We start from the raw sequence: 17,432 nt of genomic DNA, 5'->3' as shown, positions 1-17,432 counted from the left end.
TTTCAAAGATTGGGGGCACAGGGCCCCTCATTATTGGAGCCTCAGGATTCGTCAGTGGGGAGGTCTGGAGAAACTCCTCCATCATAAGAGCAGCTGTTAGTTAGCGCTGCTGTCACGCCGTAGCTCTTCCCTGGACGAACAGCCGGGAAGGCTGGAGGAAGAGGGCAGGGCGGGAGAATAAATTTCATTTTATTGTAGAAATGGAAATTTGTGTCATGGCTTTAAAAAATCTGGTTTTATGTGTGTGTTTAAAGCCATTCATTTTAAATGTAGCCCCATAAATCCTTGCTTCGGAATCAAAGCTGTTTAATTACATTTCACCCATGGCTAGTTATCTAGAGCCGATGGAGAAAGAGTTAAAAAGAGACCCTCAGAGTGAATCAGAGGTGAGATCTTTAGCACAAGCATAAAAAATCAATTTAAGATGAATTTTACTACTATAAAAATTCTTCACATATCCTTTTAAGAGTGGGAAATGCTAGGAAACACGGCTCGCCCTCTGCAAGGTAGAGGAAAGGCCAACATGAGCAGCAGAGGCCTCTGAGCGGTCACTGGGAAACACCGAAGCCCTGGACTCATGCTTTAAAATGCTCCCTCACACAGTGAACATGGGTGGCCCTCGGGACCCCTGTGTGCAGTGCTCGTCAGCACCCACACGGACCTGGCCTTGATGTTGAGGTGTTAGCTAGTCTTAACTACCTGTTTTATCTGTTTACCTACCCCACCCCACCCACCACTCATGTTCTGTGAAGGTGGCAGTTTGGTGTGGGACCTAAGGCAGTCCTGTCCCTCCTGTGTCCTTGGTTGAGGGGCTATGCACGTGGACATGATTTTTATTCGCCGCCAGTCTGAGCAGGTGGAGTGAACCCTGAAGACTACAGACTGCTTGCTGACTGCCTTGCTCTGGAGGGACCTGCTGCCTCCAGCAGACACCACACCTATTCCCTCCGTTCTCCCACCATCCCCAGGGACCAGGAGGGCAAAGTACATTATATATTTCTCCATCTCTCCTTTCAGACATCCTTGAGACTCCATTCACTTGGTTAGCGAGCAACAGAGTAGGAATAGAGTGACTGAGCGTGTGTCTCTAAAATTGAGTAATATTGAAGCCAGGCACGGGCAGAAGTTTTCCCTCCCATGATCAGACATTGCTAATAGGGAAAGCAGTCAGGGCAATGAGACAGTTCCATCTCCCCAGGAGACTCCCAAGAGAAGCCTGTAGTCTGCATGTGGAACGAGCTATCATCCCTGGGGCCCACCTGGGGTATCCAGGCGGCAGCAGCTTGGACTGACACCATACCTGTTTCTTCAGACACAGGACTGAATGCGGCCTTGCTTAGCAGCTTCAGAAAGGCCAGTTGTGATATCCACAGGATTGGCCAGCTCAGGGCTTGATTGTGCATATGTAGGGGTTGAGGGGATGCAGAGGACAGTCCCTGGTGTCACTCCTCAGGTGCTGTCCACCTTCTTTAGCTGGGGTCTCTCACTGGCTTGGAACTCACCAAGCAGGCTCGGCTGGCTTCCCCTCCCCAGCACTGAGAGTAGGAGCACTTGCTGTGGGTCCCCGCTTTTTCGTGTTGACACTGAGAGTGCCATGTTTGTATGGCAAGCACTTCCCCAGCTGAACCATCTCCCCGGTCCTCCCAGGCCTGACATCTCCCCTCAGCCATCCACTTCTGCCCCAGTATCCTCATGCATTGTGGCTTCTTTCTCCATCCATCATCCTCTGGTTCCTTCCTGAGAGCCGGAAGCGTTCATATGCGTCTAAGGCCTTTTCTGAATGACTTCCTGTCCTCTTTGAAAATGGTACCAAAAAAAAAAAAAAAAAAAACCCTGTTGTGCCTCCCATCCTAGAAGTGCGGGTTTTTTTTAAATATACAAGGACTTAGTTGGAGACACAAAGCCCCCACCGAGAAGCTGTCCTAGGCAGTTATGCCCCTGCATGGGCCTGATTGCAGGGCACTGCGGAAAGCCTGTGGCTGCCCTGTAAGAGTGAGATCTGCAATACACGAACAAGGAGGGAGCTGCACATCAGCACCTTGCATTTCCTCAACCAAAACCTTCCTTAATAAAAGTTCCCCCCGAGTCATGCTCATGAGATGCCCTGCCATAGGACCCTCGGACCCTGCTTACTCTGGGAACCAGCTCGTCTTCCTGTGACTCAAGACCTTCCTACCCTGCCTCTTAGGTCTGGTCCTGCTGCTTTTTGCCTTAGTGTTTATCTAAAACTGTTGCCCCCACCCCCACCTCTGGTAGCTCTGATGACTCCTGTCTGTGGAGCCCATCTTGCTGTCCACAAACTTTACACAGGCAGCCACCTATCACACCTTCGTGGGACCCCATTTCCATAGCTGACTGGAGGCCTCCCTTCTTCACCAAGATGGCCATGTGTGAACACAGACCTGTGGACTGAATGATTGTGCCAACCCTCACAGGACATAGGAGCCAAAGGAGACTGGATTAACAGTCCAAGGAGCCCTCACCTCTACACCATCCAGGTCCTTCCACCTTCCCATGAGAATTCTGACACCGGGCTGCCTCAGGAGGCCCAGAGAAACTATGCCCCCCAGGTCCCGAAAGTCACACAGAAGCATGCTGCTGCCTAGAGCCTGGGAATGAAGCGAAGGAGAAAAATCACCAGAGAAATAAGATCCAGTGTCTAGGCCTCGTGGGTGTGGATCCCAGAAAATTGAAACAAAAACTGAGTCTGCCATAAAGCTCCAGGCTCAGAGCCCAGAGCATAGAAGTGGCCTTTCCTCACAGCGTGTGTTCTCAGCCTGTGGAGCACAGCCTAGCAGGCAGACCCCAGCTGAGCATGAGCAGCGGGCTCCATGCAGGGCCAAATCAAGGAACAGAAGACAGCCCACGTGGGACCTGCAAGAACCCATCCAAAACGGCAATGAAATATTTCAGTTTTAGACACCAGGGCATCAAGCCGAAGGGCAGGGACTGCAGAGAATGAGCAGGAGGATTTGTTGCTAAGCACCTCCAACTAGACACCCCAGGCAGAAAGGAGTCACCCCGCTAGCCTGGAAGTACTAAGCTCAGAAGGTGATGTCACTTGTCACTGGTGTTAGGGAACATGGTCAGTGTACTCCAAGGAGCTTCCAAAGGTGTAGCCCCAAAGCCATCTGAGAAGGGATGCCCCCTCTGCTGTGGGGATTCAGGTGAGAGGTGGGATGTGGATGGTACCTGATGTTTAGGGAGAGTAGTTTGGGTGATGGTTACCTGATCATGCTGACCTACAAACCCTGAACGGGGGCATGAGATGTTTCTGTGTGTCAGTTTGCTGGTTGCCATCCCCAGGCACTGTGACTGCAGAAGCTTGCAATCCACATTCTGGACCCTCCCTGTGCTTCAGAATAAGCCTGAAGATGGAAAAGCAGATGTGGGGACTGCAGTGCCTTCCCACCCAACATCCCTCAGTGGCCCTTTCTGTTATCTGAAGGTCTCTGTGTGTCTGGCAGACACACTGGAGAGTGGCCAACCGTTTCCCTCCAGTAGGTATGCTTTTCATGCGTGTGGTCACTGAGCTTCTTATCCCTTTTGCAGCCCCACGGAGCCCCCAGCTGGTCCTGAGTTGCCCGGTGGGCCAGAAGGAGTGCCAGAGCCCCTGGCACAGTGCACAGCCTGGCTGGACACCTATTTCCGTGAACCTGCAGCCACGGAGGGGCTCCCCTTGCCTGCTCTCCATCACCCTGTGTTCCAGCAAGGTTGGTAACTGCGCTGCCTTTGGGGAGCCTGACTTATTAACTATGGCTGACATCACAGCTCGTTTACTGACTACACAGGCTTGGAATTTTCACATCGTCTAAACACAGGCGGCATGTGGCCAAGCCCAAGGCCGAAGGCTAAGAGCTCACGACCCCGCCTACTCCGAGTGGTTGTGTTAGTCTTGGCACATGGTCACATAATTCTTGGCAAAAGCAGTAAAAATGATGCATGCAGATCAACTCTTGACTCTGGCTTGGCTGAAAGGTTTAAATAGGAACACATCTGAATGGCCGTAGATTCTTCAATAAGCTTATTGTTAACTTAAACTCTCTGCCTGCCAGCAACATGGAAAATAAGCCTTGTATCTGGACAGTGAGCCACTTCTGTGAGGTGACTTCAGAGTCCACTCCACCACTGCATCTTCCCAGATAAGTTTTCATTTCTCTGACTTACCATATAGACATTCTAAATGATGAGTTTAAAATGCATTGCTTAAATATAGTTGATAAAGGGCACTTAAAGACTCCCAGTAACCTAAGACAACATCACATTTCTTCTAATGCTTGTTTGGATCTGTTGAGCACAGAAATTAATTAATACAGCTAAGGTCATTCTGGGCCTAAAGCAGAAATTTAGTCCGCACACTGACTTTTATAAGAAATAATTTAATATAAATTAGTGTATAGTCACATTCAGATATATGCATGCATCTGTGATTTTTTTTTAACTATGGTGCATTTAAAGCAATCTTAAGGTTCAGAATGGTGTTTACTAAGTATAATTTAAAGGTGTTTGAATTGTGCCTACTTTTCAGTTCACACTTGAAAATGGAGTTGAATTTGGAGAAAAAACTAACAAACAAACAAGGTCAGAAGCCCTCTAAGTTCAGGCGGGTGCCTGACTAGGTTCACTATCGAGGTCAGACAAGTGAGGGGATAAAACAGGAGAATCTACTTTATGCAGATAAACTGAAAGGACAGCTGGAAAGAATGGACACCTTGTTCACCCCGGTGTTATCCAGGACTGTCTTCAGAAGGTTGTGCCCAGCAGAGGTGCCAGAATTTGTTAAGGGGTTTCTGGGAGAGGTGGGTGGATATTCACAGGACACTGTGTATCCAGTGACCACCCCTTCCTCATTCACTTACTGGGGAAGAGAAGTTGTGGACCTGTTCATACTTTGCGTGTGACACCGAGAGCTGTGGCTGAAGTAACTGTGTGTGACTGTTGAACATATCCAACAAAGCACAGGGGACGTGTGTTGCTGTGGAGTCCAAGGAAGTGAGGGTGGAGTCGGACACTTCTGACCACTGTGTCCCTTTGGGGTTACTGCCTGAACAGGAAGGAGCAAGAGGAAGAGAGAGCCAGCAAGCCATCCTTTTCTTAAGCCTACCAAGGGCATCCATATGGTTAAGGATCTCAGGATAGAAAATTATCTTATAAAGGCAGAGCTATCTCTATAATCCCATGAGGTAGTAGATGAGGAATGAGCCTGTAAAATCCTAACCTTTGCCTGAGATTGGTTTTATGGCTTAAGGAAAACTGCAGAGGCCAAAATTGTAAGGAAATGACTCACTTTTGGCAAGCCAGACAGTGGGGTCTGCTGGCCTGGTGCCACCGAGGTCCAGAGAGTAGCTCGCCCTTGTACAGATCAGGCAAATGACCTAGAGAAGGTATGGTATGTTTGATCCCATGGTCAGCGGAGGGTGCCCACCAAGAGTGGCACTAGAGGAGCCAGGTACTCCTCTGCAGCAACAGATCCAGAGGAGCACTTCCACCCTCGCTGCTGCTCCTGTGCATGTCAGTGGGCTCCTGACTGACGGACCAGACTCCGAGTCCCCAGGCATGTCCCAAGTACTTCAGGAGCCCACACCAGGCCCACACAGAGGCAGTGCCCTGTGCCAGCAGGTTCTTGTAGGTCTTTGGAACCAAGAAGATAGAACCATCAGAATAGGGTGGAGCCATGGGCCACCGCCAGCTCTATAATACAGGTGAATGCTTCCAGATAGACAAGATCCACTCTGGCAGCATTAGATAAGACCAAGCTTCTTCCACACACTTTTTCCTCCTAGTGTGTTAGGAATTCTAAGACCCAGGCTGTCTGCTCCCGAGGTCGCTTGGACCAGGCCTGCCTCTGATAGTTAGCGACTGCTGTGGGGGCCAGGGTTTCCCACGCCCCAGCATGTGCAGGCCAGGTTTTTTTAATTTAGTGTAGTCATTTGCTCCTGGGCAAGGACCAGGTGTGCAGATTTTACAGTTTGGAGAAGGAGGGGGTAGGGTTGGTTAGAGTACCCTGACTTGCATGGAATTAATTGGGTCCACTCCACATGTGTAAATGACCCCTCTTTGTCCAGTTTTCATCTTGTAATGTTACAGAAATAGCAGAAGGGAAGTCTCACAGAGAGCATCTTGGGATATCTTAGTGTCCTCTGGAACCTGGGGACCCTAGACCAATCTGTACATAGCAGGAAGAGTGGAATTGCTATGGAATTAATGTTTCCTTTACCCTCTCCTTTTCTGTGCGTTTTTATTTCTGGATTTGTTTGACATGCTTTTGCATATCTTCTTTTTTTGCGGGGTAAGGGGCAATGTTTGTTGTGGATTGTTTTTGTTTTGTTTTCTTGTTTCCCTATTCTTCAAGATTTAGTCCTGGTCTGTCCATTTCAACCTGTTTTTAGAAGAAGGGGCTTATGGACTGGAGAGATGGCTACGTGGATTCCATGCTTTCTGTCCAAGCCTGAGTAACTGGGATCAAATCCCAAGTGCCCACATAAAAGACAGACGAAGTGGTGCTCATCTGTCATCCCAGTGTTCCTGTGGCCTCTGATGAGACAGGAGAATCTCTGGAAGCTCCTGAGCCAGCTGGTCTGGCCTTTCTAGTGGTGAAGGAAGGGTAAGGGAGGCCCTATCTTAAACAAGGTGGAAGCAAGGACTGGTGGTACCTAAAGTTGTCTCTGATCTCCACACGTGGGCCATGGCATGTACTCACCTGCACTCATATGCAAACATGTACAATTATACGCACAAGTTTTTTAAAGGGGTTTATGATATTGGAGTTCATCCTTGGGCCCCCACTATGTATCTTTTGGCCCATGGAACTGCAGACCTTCAGGAGCAAGACCACCTCTCTTTTCCAGGGTTTCTCTATTACAGTGGTTCTCAACCTCCCTAATGTTGTGATCCTTTAATACAGTTCCTCATGTTGTGGTGACCCCCAACCATAAAATTATTTTTATTGCTACTTCATAACTGTAATGTTGTTACTGTTATGAATTATAATATAAATATCTGTGTTTTCCAATGGTCTTAGGCGACCCCTGTGAAAGGGTCGGGACCCACAGGTTGAAAACTGCTGTAGGAGTTGAGTGCACAGTTCACGCCTTGTCTCTGAAAGGATATAACCTGTATTAAGTTGAACCCTATGAACTGCATTTGGTAGATTTAAACTACAACCTAATTTCTGCTACATGTAGACTTTGCAAGGATTAGTAACATTTGGTTTATCTGGGCATTGATATAGGAAGGAACAGTGGTCTGGGGCCTGTGATGCCGTATCCTGGACCTCAGCAAGTAAGGGTGCTCCCAGGCGGGTAGGGTGGGATCCCCCAGGAGAATCATGCCACCTTTGCAGAGTTAAAATGAGATGGAGCCCAGCATGTCTCTCTACTCTACAGCTTGAACTGTGGAAGGATGAAAGACAGAACGGTAAGACCGGAACCAGCAGATGGGAAAGGTCCGCATGGATGCAGAGTGAGCCCTGGAGGCAGCCAATGGAATGCAAAGGGACATTTGTGCACCACCAAGCTGACAGGGTGTGCACCCTGTCCCACAGACCACATCCCCGTAGGATGGAAGGCCACATTCACACTACTGCTGTTGCCTTCAGAGTTATGTGGAGTTATATCACTTGCTCTAGAGCTGCGGCTCTCAACCTGTGGGTCGCAACCCCTCTGGGGGGTCAAATGACCCTTTCACCACAGGGGTTTGTATATCAGATGTCCTGCATATCAGATATTTACATTATGATTCATAACAGTAGCAAATTACAGTTAGTAGGTAGCAACGAAGTATTTTTACGGTTTGGGGTCACCACAACATGAGGAACTGTATTTAAAGCGTCACAAATTAGGAAGGTTGAGAACCACTGCTCTAGAGTGATCTTGATGGGGCCTGATCCTGAGACTATTATCTCTCCAGGAGCAATCTCCCCATGCGCCTTCCATCCTCTCTCTGGGCTAACTGACTGACTGCCCAGCCCAGTTGAGCATTTGAGTATCCAAGTCACAGCCAGCCCCGTGTGTTCCAGTGCTGAAGGGGTGGGGGGTGGGGGGGGGTTGGGGGGGGTGTCTTGCAATTTGGAGCTCCCAGGTGGATCTTTGGAAGGCAGCATTTCAGGGGAGGCACCTGGAGAGCCTCTTCGTCTCCTGACCTGCTCTGGCTGTGTCCCTGTAGGGTCGGTCCTGTAGATCACAGGCTTCTCCAGCTCCCTACGTGTCTACAATGTTTTGTAGGCATTGGCTGCCCCTCCCCTGGAGACATCAACATCTATGCCCTCATAGACCAACGCATACCCTCCTTGAGAGTGAGTGCTCTGAAAGAAACTTTTGAACTAGTTCTGGGACAGAGAGATGGCTCAGTGGTACAGTGCTTGTCCATACTACAGTGCTTGTCTGGCAAGGCCAAGAGTTCAGTCCCCAGCGGTGCCTCCCCCTCAAAAAGGAAATAATTGACACGTCTTTAGAGTGCTTTCTGTGACATGTTTCACCCTGTGTTGGGTTGATAGTCTCTGATATTTTTGGGAACCTGTAACAGTGCCACACTAAGGGGTGATGTGCGGCCCTTTATTGACAGGCGAAGCTCTAGGCAGTGTGTACGTAGTCTGCCTAACCTAGGAGTGTGCACGTAGCAGACCAAGAGTTCGGCCATTTGTTTTTGTCTCGAGATCAGTTAGCGAAGGTGCTGCATGTTACCAGTGACTTCCAAGTCATTGCAGTGTTTTAGAAGATGTCCTGGTCATCTTCAGATCCGTGTCCAGGAGATGAGAGTTGAGGGTCACCACAGCCAACCAGAGCTATCATGGGGGTGCCTGGAAGCAGTTAGAGACAAGGAGGGTTGCTTCAGAACCTGGATTTCCATTAGTACCATGTAAGGTAGACCCAGTGCCAGGATCAATGAGGGCTGGAATGCACTGAAATGCCATCTCAGGACAGAATCACAATCTACCATACCCCCAAGAAATTGAGGGAGAGGGGAGTGTCTGTGCACAAGGGCCCATGACCAGTCAGCAGTTGCTAAGGCACTAGAAAACCTAGCAACCAGAGAGCTGGGTCTGGAACCTCATAGGCAGTCCAGGCTTTGACCAAGATCTGCAAAGGTCTCCATGAGCAGAGAGTTGAGCTTGTAAAGGCCTCTGCTCCAGGCTGCAGGATTCCACCATGCAACCCAACCAAGTCTAGCAGGTGGCCTAGAAGAACCTGCAAAAGTCAGCCAAGTTCAAACTGATGATCCAGAGGACCCCTATCACAATCATATTGTGAGTACTGCTTTTGTGGGAAAACATTTACTACAGCTTACCTCTAGATTTACCTCAATAAATCTCTGAAAGTGTCTATGAAATGTAAATCCCCTTTGATTATGTCAGCACGTAGAGGAGCTGTCTGCAGAATCCTGGTGCTGGATCTCACGTGCGGCTCTTCTCCAGAGGCAGCCTGTGTTCAGTTTTCTCCATGAGAAGACAGACATCGTCTCACTACATTCTGTAGAAGTTTTACATTTGAGATGAGCTCTGAAAATACAAATTATCTATCAAGTCAATATAAGATGAGCTTTGAAAATACAAATTATCTATCAAATCAATATTTTTTAAAGCAAGATGGACTTTTCACTTAAAGGGTTTTTTTTTTTTAAGTTTTATTCCTACTGTTAGAAGTAGATAAACAAATGCTGCTCCCGAAGAGACTGTTCACATTTTTATATTTTGTGGTCCTAGAATATTATGTGTTTATATATTACAGATAATCTTAGTCATTTAAAATTTTTGGAGTCATAGTGGGATGTATTAACTATATCGATAAATGATATTTTAATAAAGCATGCATAGAGTTGAACTACATATGTCAATATTTTAAATATAATATTGGACTATACATTATCAATATATTAAATATTGGTATACAGTTAAGACTAATGCCAAAAAAATTAATGGTAGGAGACGGATGTGTAAAAAGTATTCCTTAATTTAAATGTTTTCCTGAGTTTTAGATGGACCCCTATGTACATTCTATCTTTAAGTATGAGATTTATGAGTCTCTTATCTAAAGGCCTGATGTCTTATGGCAGAAGGAAAAGTCAGATCCGTAGAGTCAAAAGGCATCCCTCCTTTCCCGGGGTAAGTAGCCACCAGAATAGCCAATGGCTCTGTGAAGCTGGGGGACACCCAGGACTACAGAACCTGTGAGCTCGCCAGGTGTGTCCTGCCCTGGGCCATGTTTTCATGCCCTATAGTAAATTACTTCTGAATAAAGTTGAAGGACAAAACAAGGAAAGACCATTTTCGAATGCACATAAATACTTTCTGCTATTAGCTCAGATCACCTGGAGGTTTGCTTGCTTTCCACCAGAGTATTCAGGCAAGCATTGACAATGCTTGGGAAGTCGCAGGTGAGCCCTGCCCCTCAGCCAGCGTGAACATATCCGGTCTGTTACTATGGCAACTACTTTTTCTTTTCTTGACTACTACTGTTAATTAGGGCACAAATTCGTATTGTGTGACGGGAACTCATTCATAAACTTGGGTGTGATTTCACATGTGCGCCTTGTCTGCCATTAAATAAAAAAGTAAATAAACATCACTTCCTGGGCTGGCCTCCTCTGCCCCTTCCCACCCCTCCAAGCAGGGTGATATTCCTCTTGAGCCCTTCCTTAAGTAAATGGCTTTGGGAAGACCTAGCCACTGAGCCAGGGTGACAGACGGGCTTATTGCAGCCAAGACACACTTTTCATAGAAATTCGCATCTCTTTCCTCTTCTCAGAATAAAATATGCAAGAACGAACATAAATGGCATATCCCCCCTTTCCTTCCCCAAGAATTGGGCCTTTGATGTTCAAGAGCGGCGAATATTAAAGGCCAGCCCTGGCAGGCTGTGGAAACCATACCCATTTACGACAAATGTAAAACAGCACAAATCTAGCCGAATGCGATGCTATCATTAGTTTTGTGAGTCGCATTCTTGAAAATAACCGTGGAGGAGCCAAATCGGTTTAAAAGAAGATAACAAAATGGTTTAAGCTACTTAGGTTGAATGCCAATTATATTTTAATATTCAACTGAGCATATTTTACTAAGAAAAAAGGCGGCGTTGACGCATGCATAACTCATTGGCGGCGTCGGCCAGCTGTGCCACTGTACTCTCCGAATCACTTTGTGCATTTTAGTAGCATGGTAATTTAGTAGAGGCCTACCTGAGTGATGGCATTTTCAATGAGCAGGTAATCTACAGAGAATTTTTATATGGTTATGAGTTCTGTGCTTCAGCCCAGCAACACAAAAATACATCAAGACCAATTACGGTATCAGCTTTCAGTGTGATACCCTCGCCACGCAAGTGCATGTATTTCTGCCCCAGGCATTTCAAATTGCATCTAATTTGAAATCTTTGGGGTTTTAATTAAATTTCAGAATATATGGAATTCTTCATTAGTACCTGCTCTGAATAGCAGATCCCTCTTCCCTCCGTCTCTCGTTAAAGAAGTAGGCAGTGGTAAATAGTGTGCTCAAGAGCTGATCATTTGTGGGCCCGGGTATCGGAACAGAAATGGTGAAATGCAAAATAATATCAAAAAGATTATTAGTCCGGGGAGAGTCTCTTGATTTGTATTTTAATGGAATTTTACATTTCTCTTAATGATTTGCAAATTGTCCTCTGATTATAAGATGCATTAAGCTTTTCATTTTAATGGCAAAGACACAGCCATTAGCAGAATATTTTTCCAGTCTTCTTTTTAGAGTGTTTCCCTGCAGCAGATAAATATTGAAACCATTAACACCTTTTGATGTACACTACAGCCTTCGTCATAGATCCCTGCATGGCCAGCCATGGTGGCTCATGCTGAACACCTGGCCAGGGACCAACTCTCCACCTGAGGACAGCAAGAGGCCATGATACCTGTTTCTCTCTCTAGAAAACAGGTTTTTGTTTTCAGCATTTCATGTGGGGGTGTCGTTTGTTTGTGTTAAAGCTGACTCATTTAAATATTATTAATGGTCCAATTTGTTTTAAGAAACCAGCCTTGCTAGGGTCAAGGCAGATGGATGCTGCTCCCAGCTGTAGCCTGGGGCTGACCATGAAAAGACAGCAGAACAGCCTTGCCCTGCTCCTCAGGAGGCTTCCCTGGAAACCCCATGCATCGAGAAGGAGACGCACAGGCACAGACCCAATGTTAGCCGGCTGACCGACCTGACCGCACACGACCCCACACAGTGACACTTGACTTAAGGTTGGCCTGCGGGATGACGCGTCAGCCTCAAGGCCAACACTTGCGGCTTCTACAAAGCACGGAAGTCCAAGGCCAGAGTAGCCTCCTGTTCTGCTCTAGCAGCACCCTGTCGGCAGGAGCTTTTGACGTTGGCTATGAGGTGGTTCACAAGGCGAGGGAGGGGTTCTCAGGGTTGCGGGGTTCCTGCTCTGCGTAACCCTCTGATGTTGAAGCTAGGGCTGCGGGAGTGGAAAAGGAGGCACTGCCAAGTGCAGTGCAGCAGTGACGGGAAACTTCTGCCCCGTGGTAGAACGTTGTCCTCTAGGCATGACATGGCCATCGCCATTTTGAATATGCAATAGAAAACCTGCCCAAGACCGGGTCCCTTTGTGTTCCATCATGCAGCAGGGAAGAGCTCACCAAGCCCCACCCCTCCCTTAAGGATCTATAGGCAGTTCATGGTTGCTAGCAAGGAAGTGTTCATAAAGCCCGCCCTGGCCAGAGGATATATAAACAGTTAGTGGTGGCGGACAGAGATGGTTTCCTTGGTAATGCAGTCACTCATAAGTAGCCCATGCTCCTGTTCACAACACCACATCGTTAGTTCACCAAACTCGACTAGAGTGAGGTCCTTTCTCTGGCCTGTTGGTGGTGGCCTATCTGGGATGAGTAGGCATTCCTTGGTCCTCCCCAGACAGGCTCACACATCTGTCAGAGCCACTACCTCTGAGCAGCTGCAGTCCTCCACTGTTACTTCCTGTCTTGTCTTGAAGTAGATGCAGCCTGGCCCTTGAGGAAAAGCCAGGGAATAGTATTACCACTCCCCTCCCCCTTTTTTAACCTCTGCTAGCAGGTACCTGTCAAGATATCTGGGAGCTGAGCACATCACCTCTGCCCAGGACCTTGTCAGCAAAGCCCTTGGGAGTTGCACCCATTGGTATGGTGTGAGTGTATGGCCGTATGGTGTGAGTGTGGTGACAGTGCCTTCATTGTCCTTGACCTCCTGATGACCCCAGGCAACCTCTCCATCCTCTGGACTGCCATAATAAAATGCCACAGACTAGGTGGATTGATATACGAATTTTCTCAGAGTTTGGAGGCTGAAAGCCCCGGATCAGGATGTCAGCGGGGTTGGTTTCTTCCAAGGCGCCAGCCCTTGAGTGGCAAGCTGTCCTGCAGCCATCTCCCTGTGATCTTTCCTCATCTCTAGTATCATCTCTCTGACTTCCAAGGATACCAGTCAGATCGGATTAGAGCCCACTGTAAGAATCCTCCGAACTTTGTCACTTCACAAAAGGCCCTCTCCAAATGTGCTGTGCACTGAGGTCCTGGAGGAGAGGACCTCATTTTAGCAGTACCTCTTTCAGTCTCTTACACCTCCCGAGTCACTGACATCCTCAGTGGGAACCATAGTTGTGCTGTAGAAAGCTGCCATGACACAGCACAAGAACCACCTGCTAATGACCTAGATGTGTCCTTTCCAGTGTCCACACAGTGAAGAGTGACACTCAACACCAAGGTCTGCATGGTCTGGAGCTCAGAGAAGACTCAGTCTCTATGCTGAGAGGCCATTCTGTGCCTCCAGTGAGCTTCCCTGAGTCCCCTCTGTGTTTGGTGTGTTGTTGGCTATGGGGTATGTGGCTGCCACAACCCCGTAGCTGTCCAGAGAGCACTGGGGTCTGTAGTCTCTCTTGGAAATAAGTGCTGGCAGCAGTTATGACTTTCACCAGAAAAAGAATACCTGCCACCTATAATTCCATCTCCCCGTACACTGTAAAGCCGTAGGTCATAGTAAATGACTCTTCAAGTGCCTGGGAGATGATTCGGCAGGCACATGTTGGTGCTGCCATGCTTGGTGACCTGAGTTAGATGCCTGGGACCGCATGGTGGAAGGAGAGAAGCACCTCCTTCAGGTTGGCATCTGACTTCCACACGCATGCCATGGCATGCCCACATACATGTGTACAGATACATACACAATTTTAAAATGTAATACAAAATTGAAGTGGCTGTTTGAAGGGACTGCTGGACTCCAGGATGAGGTCTCTAAATGACAGAACTTGCCCATTTAGGCAGGCCCCAGAAGGTAATGTGGAATGGCTGGGGCTGGGGCTGGGTCCTCCAGCTCAGCTTGCACTCATATCTTTCTCCACTTTCTGGTTACTCTCCTCAACTCTCCAGGGGCCTCGACTCATCCAACCTGTGGATGTTTCCACTGCTCCTGACTTTTGCTCTGTCACGTCCTCCTCATAGGTGATTCCTCACTATCCAGGCATTCTTCAGTGTGTACTAGACAGAATGAGTTGGGGGAAGCGGTGACAAGGGACACATAATTCTCAACTGAGCATTACCTCACTCAGCCATAGTGCTGCCCATTGCTCTGTGACCCAGGAGTCTGCCCACCTCCGGTGTGCCTGGAGTCCACTCGGAATGGTCTCCTACCTCTCCAAGCACACAGCCCCGTGTCTGGCTCATGGCAGAAGCTGTAAACCTGACAATGAACAGCACAAGGTACAGCCCTCTTCCAGAACACTAGGTAATGTCCCCAGAGGATGAGTGCACAGAAGGCCTCTGGCCTCCAATGCCCCGGGGTGTAGGCACCAGCTTTGTTATCAGTGTCGCTTCTGTGCCCCACTCTTGTTCTGAACAAGGAGAAAAGAGGTCACATGACGGGTGCCTGCTGAGTCATTTGTCAGGAGACAGGAGCATCAGGGGCAGGAGCTTTGCTAGAGCAGTTCTAGAGCATGTGGGTGGGAGATCAATGCTTCCGTTATTTTACTGTGAAACATTACCTCAGACCAAAGAGTGTTCAGGTGGCTATGGGAAGTGTAAACACCAAAGGGCAAAGTGCATGCACCAGCCAGCATTACGGAGGTCTGCCCCAGCCCTGTCTCCCCCACCCCTTTCCAACACCTTGCTTATCATTTAAAGGAGTAGAATATCAGTGTCTTCCTGAGTTGCTTCTTTCAATTAATGTGTTTATGGGAACACGTATTTGGAGTCCTGCAAAGACCATCCATCTCTAAGCTACTGTAGAGAATCCCGTGTTACAAATGTCCACTATTTTTACCCTGTCCACTGTCAGTGGACATGTGGGTTTTTCTCAGGTTTTGCCTTTAAAACTGCTGCTGTGTGCTGCATCTATTATAGTCATGTGTCTAGTGTTCCAGCTGACTGCCATCTGTGGACAGAGTGCTGGAGAAGAGGGAGCTGTGCAGAGAAGGAATTCCAGGAGTCTGGTGGCCCCTTGAGCCTAATGCAGAATACTGTCGTGAGTGTGTTTGGAAGCCAGAAGCAGAGAGACTGGGAAGCTGAATGTTGAGCATTCCCTGAACACTGAACATAACTAGACTCAGAAAATATATAGGCAAGGGTAGTGAATATTTTCTCAGCATTCTTATTTTTAAAATAATCAACTACTCACAGTAAAATTTATTTTGTATTACTCCCTATTTGGGGTTTTATAATATATGTAGAAGTAAAATACATAGCAAGAGTAGCACAGAAGATAGGACTGGGGACTAGAAACGCATTGTGATATGTTTCTTATGTTCTTGTGAGCAAGTGGGACGTTATTTAAGGATAGACTGTGATAAATCATGATGCATATTAACAATACTAGACTGCCACTGAAAACCAAGATGTATAGCTCGAAATGAGATGCTTATTTTAAAAACAAACCCAAAAGAAAACCAAAGAATGGAAGAAAAGAGTAGATGGGAGAAATAATGAGTTGGAAGACTCTAATCCAACAATGTCAATAATTACATTAAATGTAAATGTTCTTAAGATTCAAGTAAAATGGCATAGATGAACAGACTTGTCTTAAAAAAAAGACTCTACTAAATATATTTTGTAAGACATAGATACTTTAAAAGAAAGAAAGGCTGAGGAGATATCATTTGGTAAATTCTTTGCCACACAAGCATGAGGACATGACTGCCTGCCCTCCCTCAGCTATAAAAAGCCAGGCACTACAGTGTGCATAAATAATCCCAAAACTGGAGAGGTAGAGACAAGAAGACCCCTGGGGCTTTCTGGCTAGCCAACCTGGCCAATCAGTGAACCCCAAGTTCAGTGAGAGATTCTGTCTCAGAAACTAAGGTGGAGAGTGACTGAGAAGGGTACCCAAAGTTGACCTCTGGCATCTCTATGTATACATGTACATATATGTGTACATGTATACACACAGTTACACATGCATGAACATGCACACATACACTAAAAATGTAAAAGAAATAATACTATATAAAACTGAAAGAGAAGTATATATCAGAAAGAATTAAATGTGGCTGTCTTTATTTTTAGGTAATATACTTATATCAACTATTTCAGAGAATTTTGAAAACATTTAATAAGGTAATTCAACAAGGTGCTATATACAAGAATAAGTTGTATTATTGTATGGTGGGTGTTAATAACAACTTTAAAACAATTATAGTAGTGTCCTGTGTAAAGGAGTTGGCATTAATGAAATATATGGAACACTTTTCCACTGAAGTATATAAATAAGACTAAGAAGATAAATGGATGTACCTTATCCCTGAAACTGCCAATGCTGTAAAGAGGTCGGTTCTCCGTACACCATTCTCATTGCTCAGCTCCACCAGGCTTTGAAATCCCCAGCTGACACTAATACTACTTGTAAAGAGCCTAGACTACCTAAAGAAATCTTGGAAAAATGAGTACTATGATTTCCTCTTCCCCTGAAACCTCAAAGAATATCATATTTGTGTATGAAATTATAAAAGAATGAATAGACAGACAGACAGATGAAAAGTGAAGTTGGAGGACTCACATTACCTGATTTTTAAACTTCCTTTAAATTATGGTGCTCAAGACACTGTGATAGGAATCCAAAGTCAGAACAGTGACCCATGATGGCTGGAGAGATGGCTCAGCAGTTAAGAGTACATACTGCCTCGGCAGAGGATCCGAGTTTGGTTCCCAGAACTCATGTCAGGCAGATCAAAACCAACACCTGGTAACCCCAGTCCAGGGACTCTGATACCATCTTCTGGCCTCCACAGAAACAGCATTCATAAAACAAGTGTGTGTGTGTGACAATTAAAATATAATTCTTTCAGTTATTTTATCTTCGAGGTGGAAAGGACATCTCAACAGTGATTAAGTAACTGGATGACCTTCTTCGAAAGTGTACCTAGCTTAATTCCTGCCTCACACCAAATACAAAAATTAATATAAACTTTAAGATATATTTAAACATAAGGTTGAAATCATATGGC

General features: G+C 46.7%; 1 protein-coding gene across 1 annotated transcript in view; it reads left to right on the top strand.

Annotated features, from left to right (window-relative positions):
* Mgmt (O-6-methylguanine-DNA methyltransferase) overlaps nt 1-17,432 on the top strand; it is a 242,194-nt gene that overhangs the window by 200,760 nt on the left and 24,002 nt on the right. The window contains 1 exon segment of the mRNA XM_059250478.1: nt 3,553-3,713. Coding sequence (XP_059106461.1) covers nt 3,553-3,713 — 161 coding nt within the window.

Source organism: Peromyscus eremicus, chromosome 1 (assembly GCF_949786415.1).
Source record: "Peromyscus eremicus chromosome 1, PerEre_H2_v1, whole genome shotgun sequence".
NCBI lineage: Eukaryota > Metazoa > Chordata > Mammalia > Rodentia > Cricetidae > Peromyscus > Peromyscus eremicus.
Note: the sequence above shows the minus strand (reverse complement) of the source record. Positions and strands in the feature narration are given on the sequence as shown.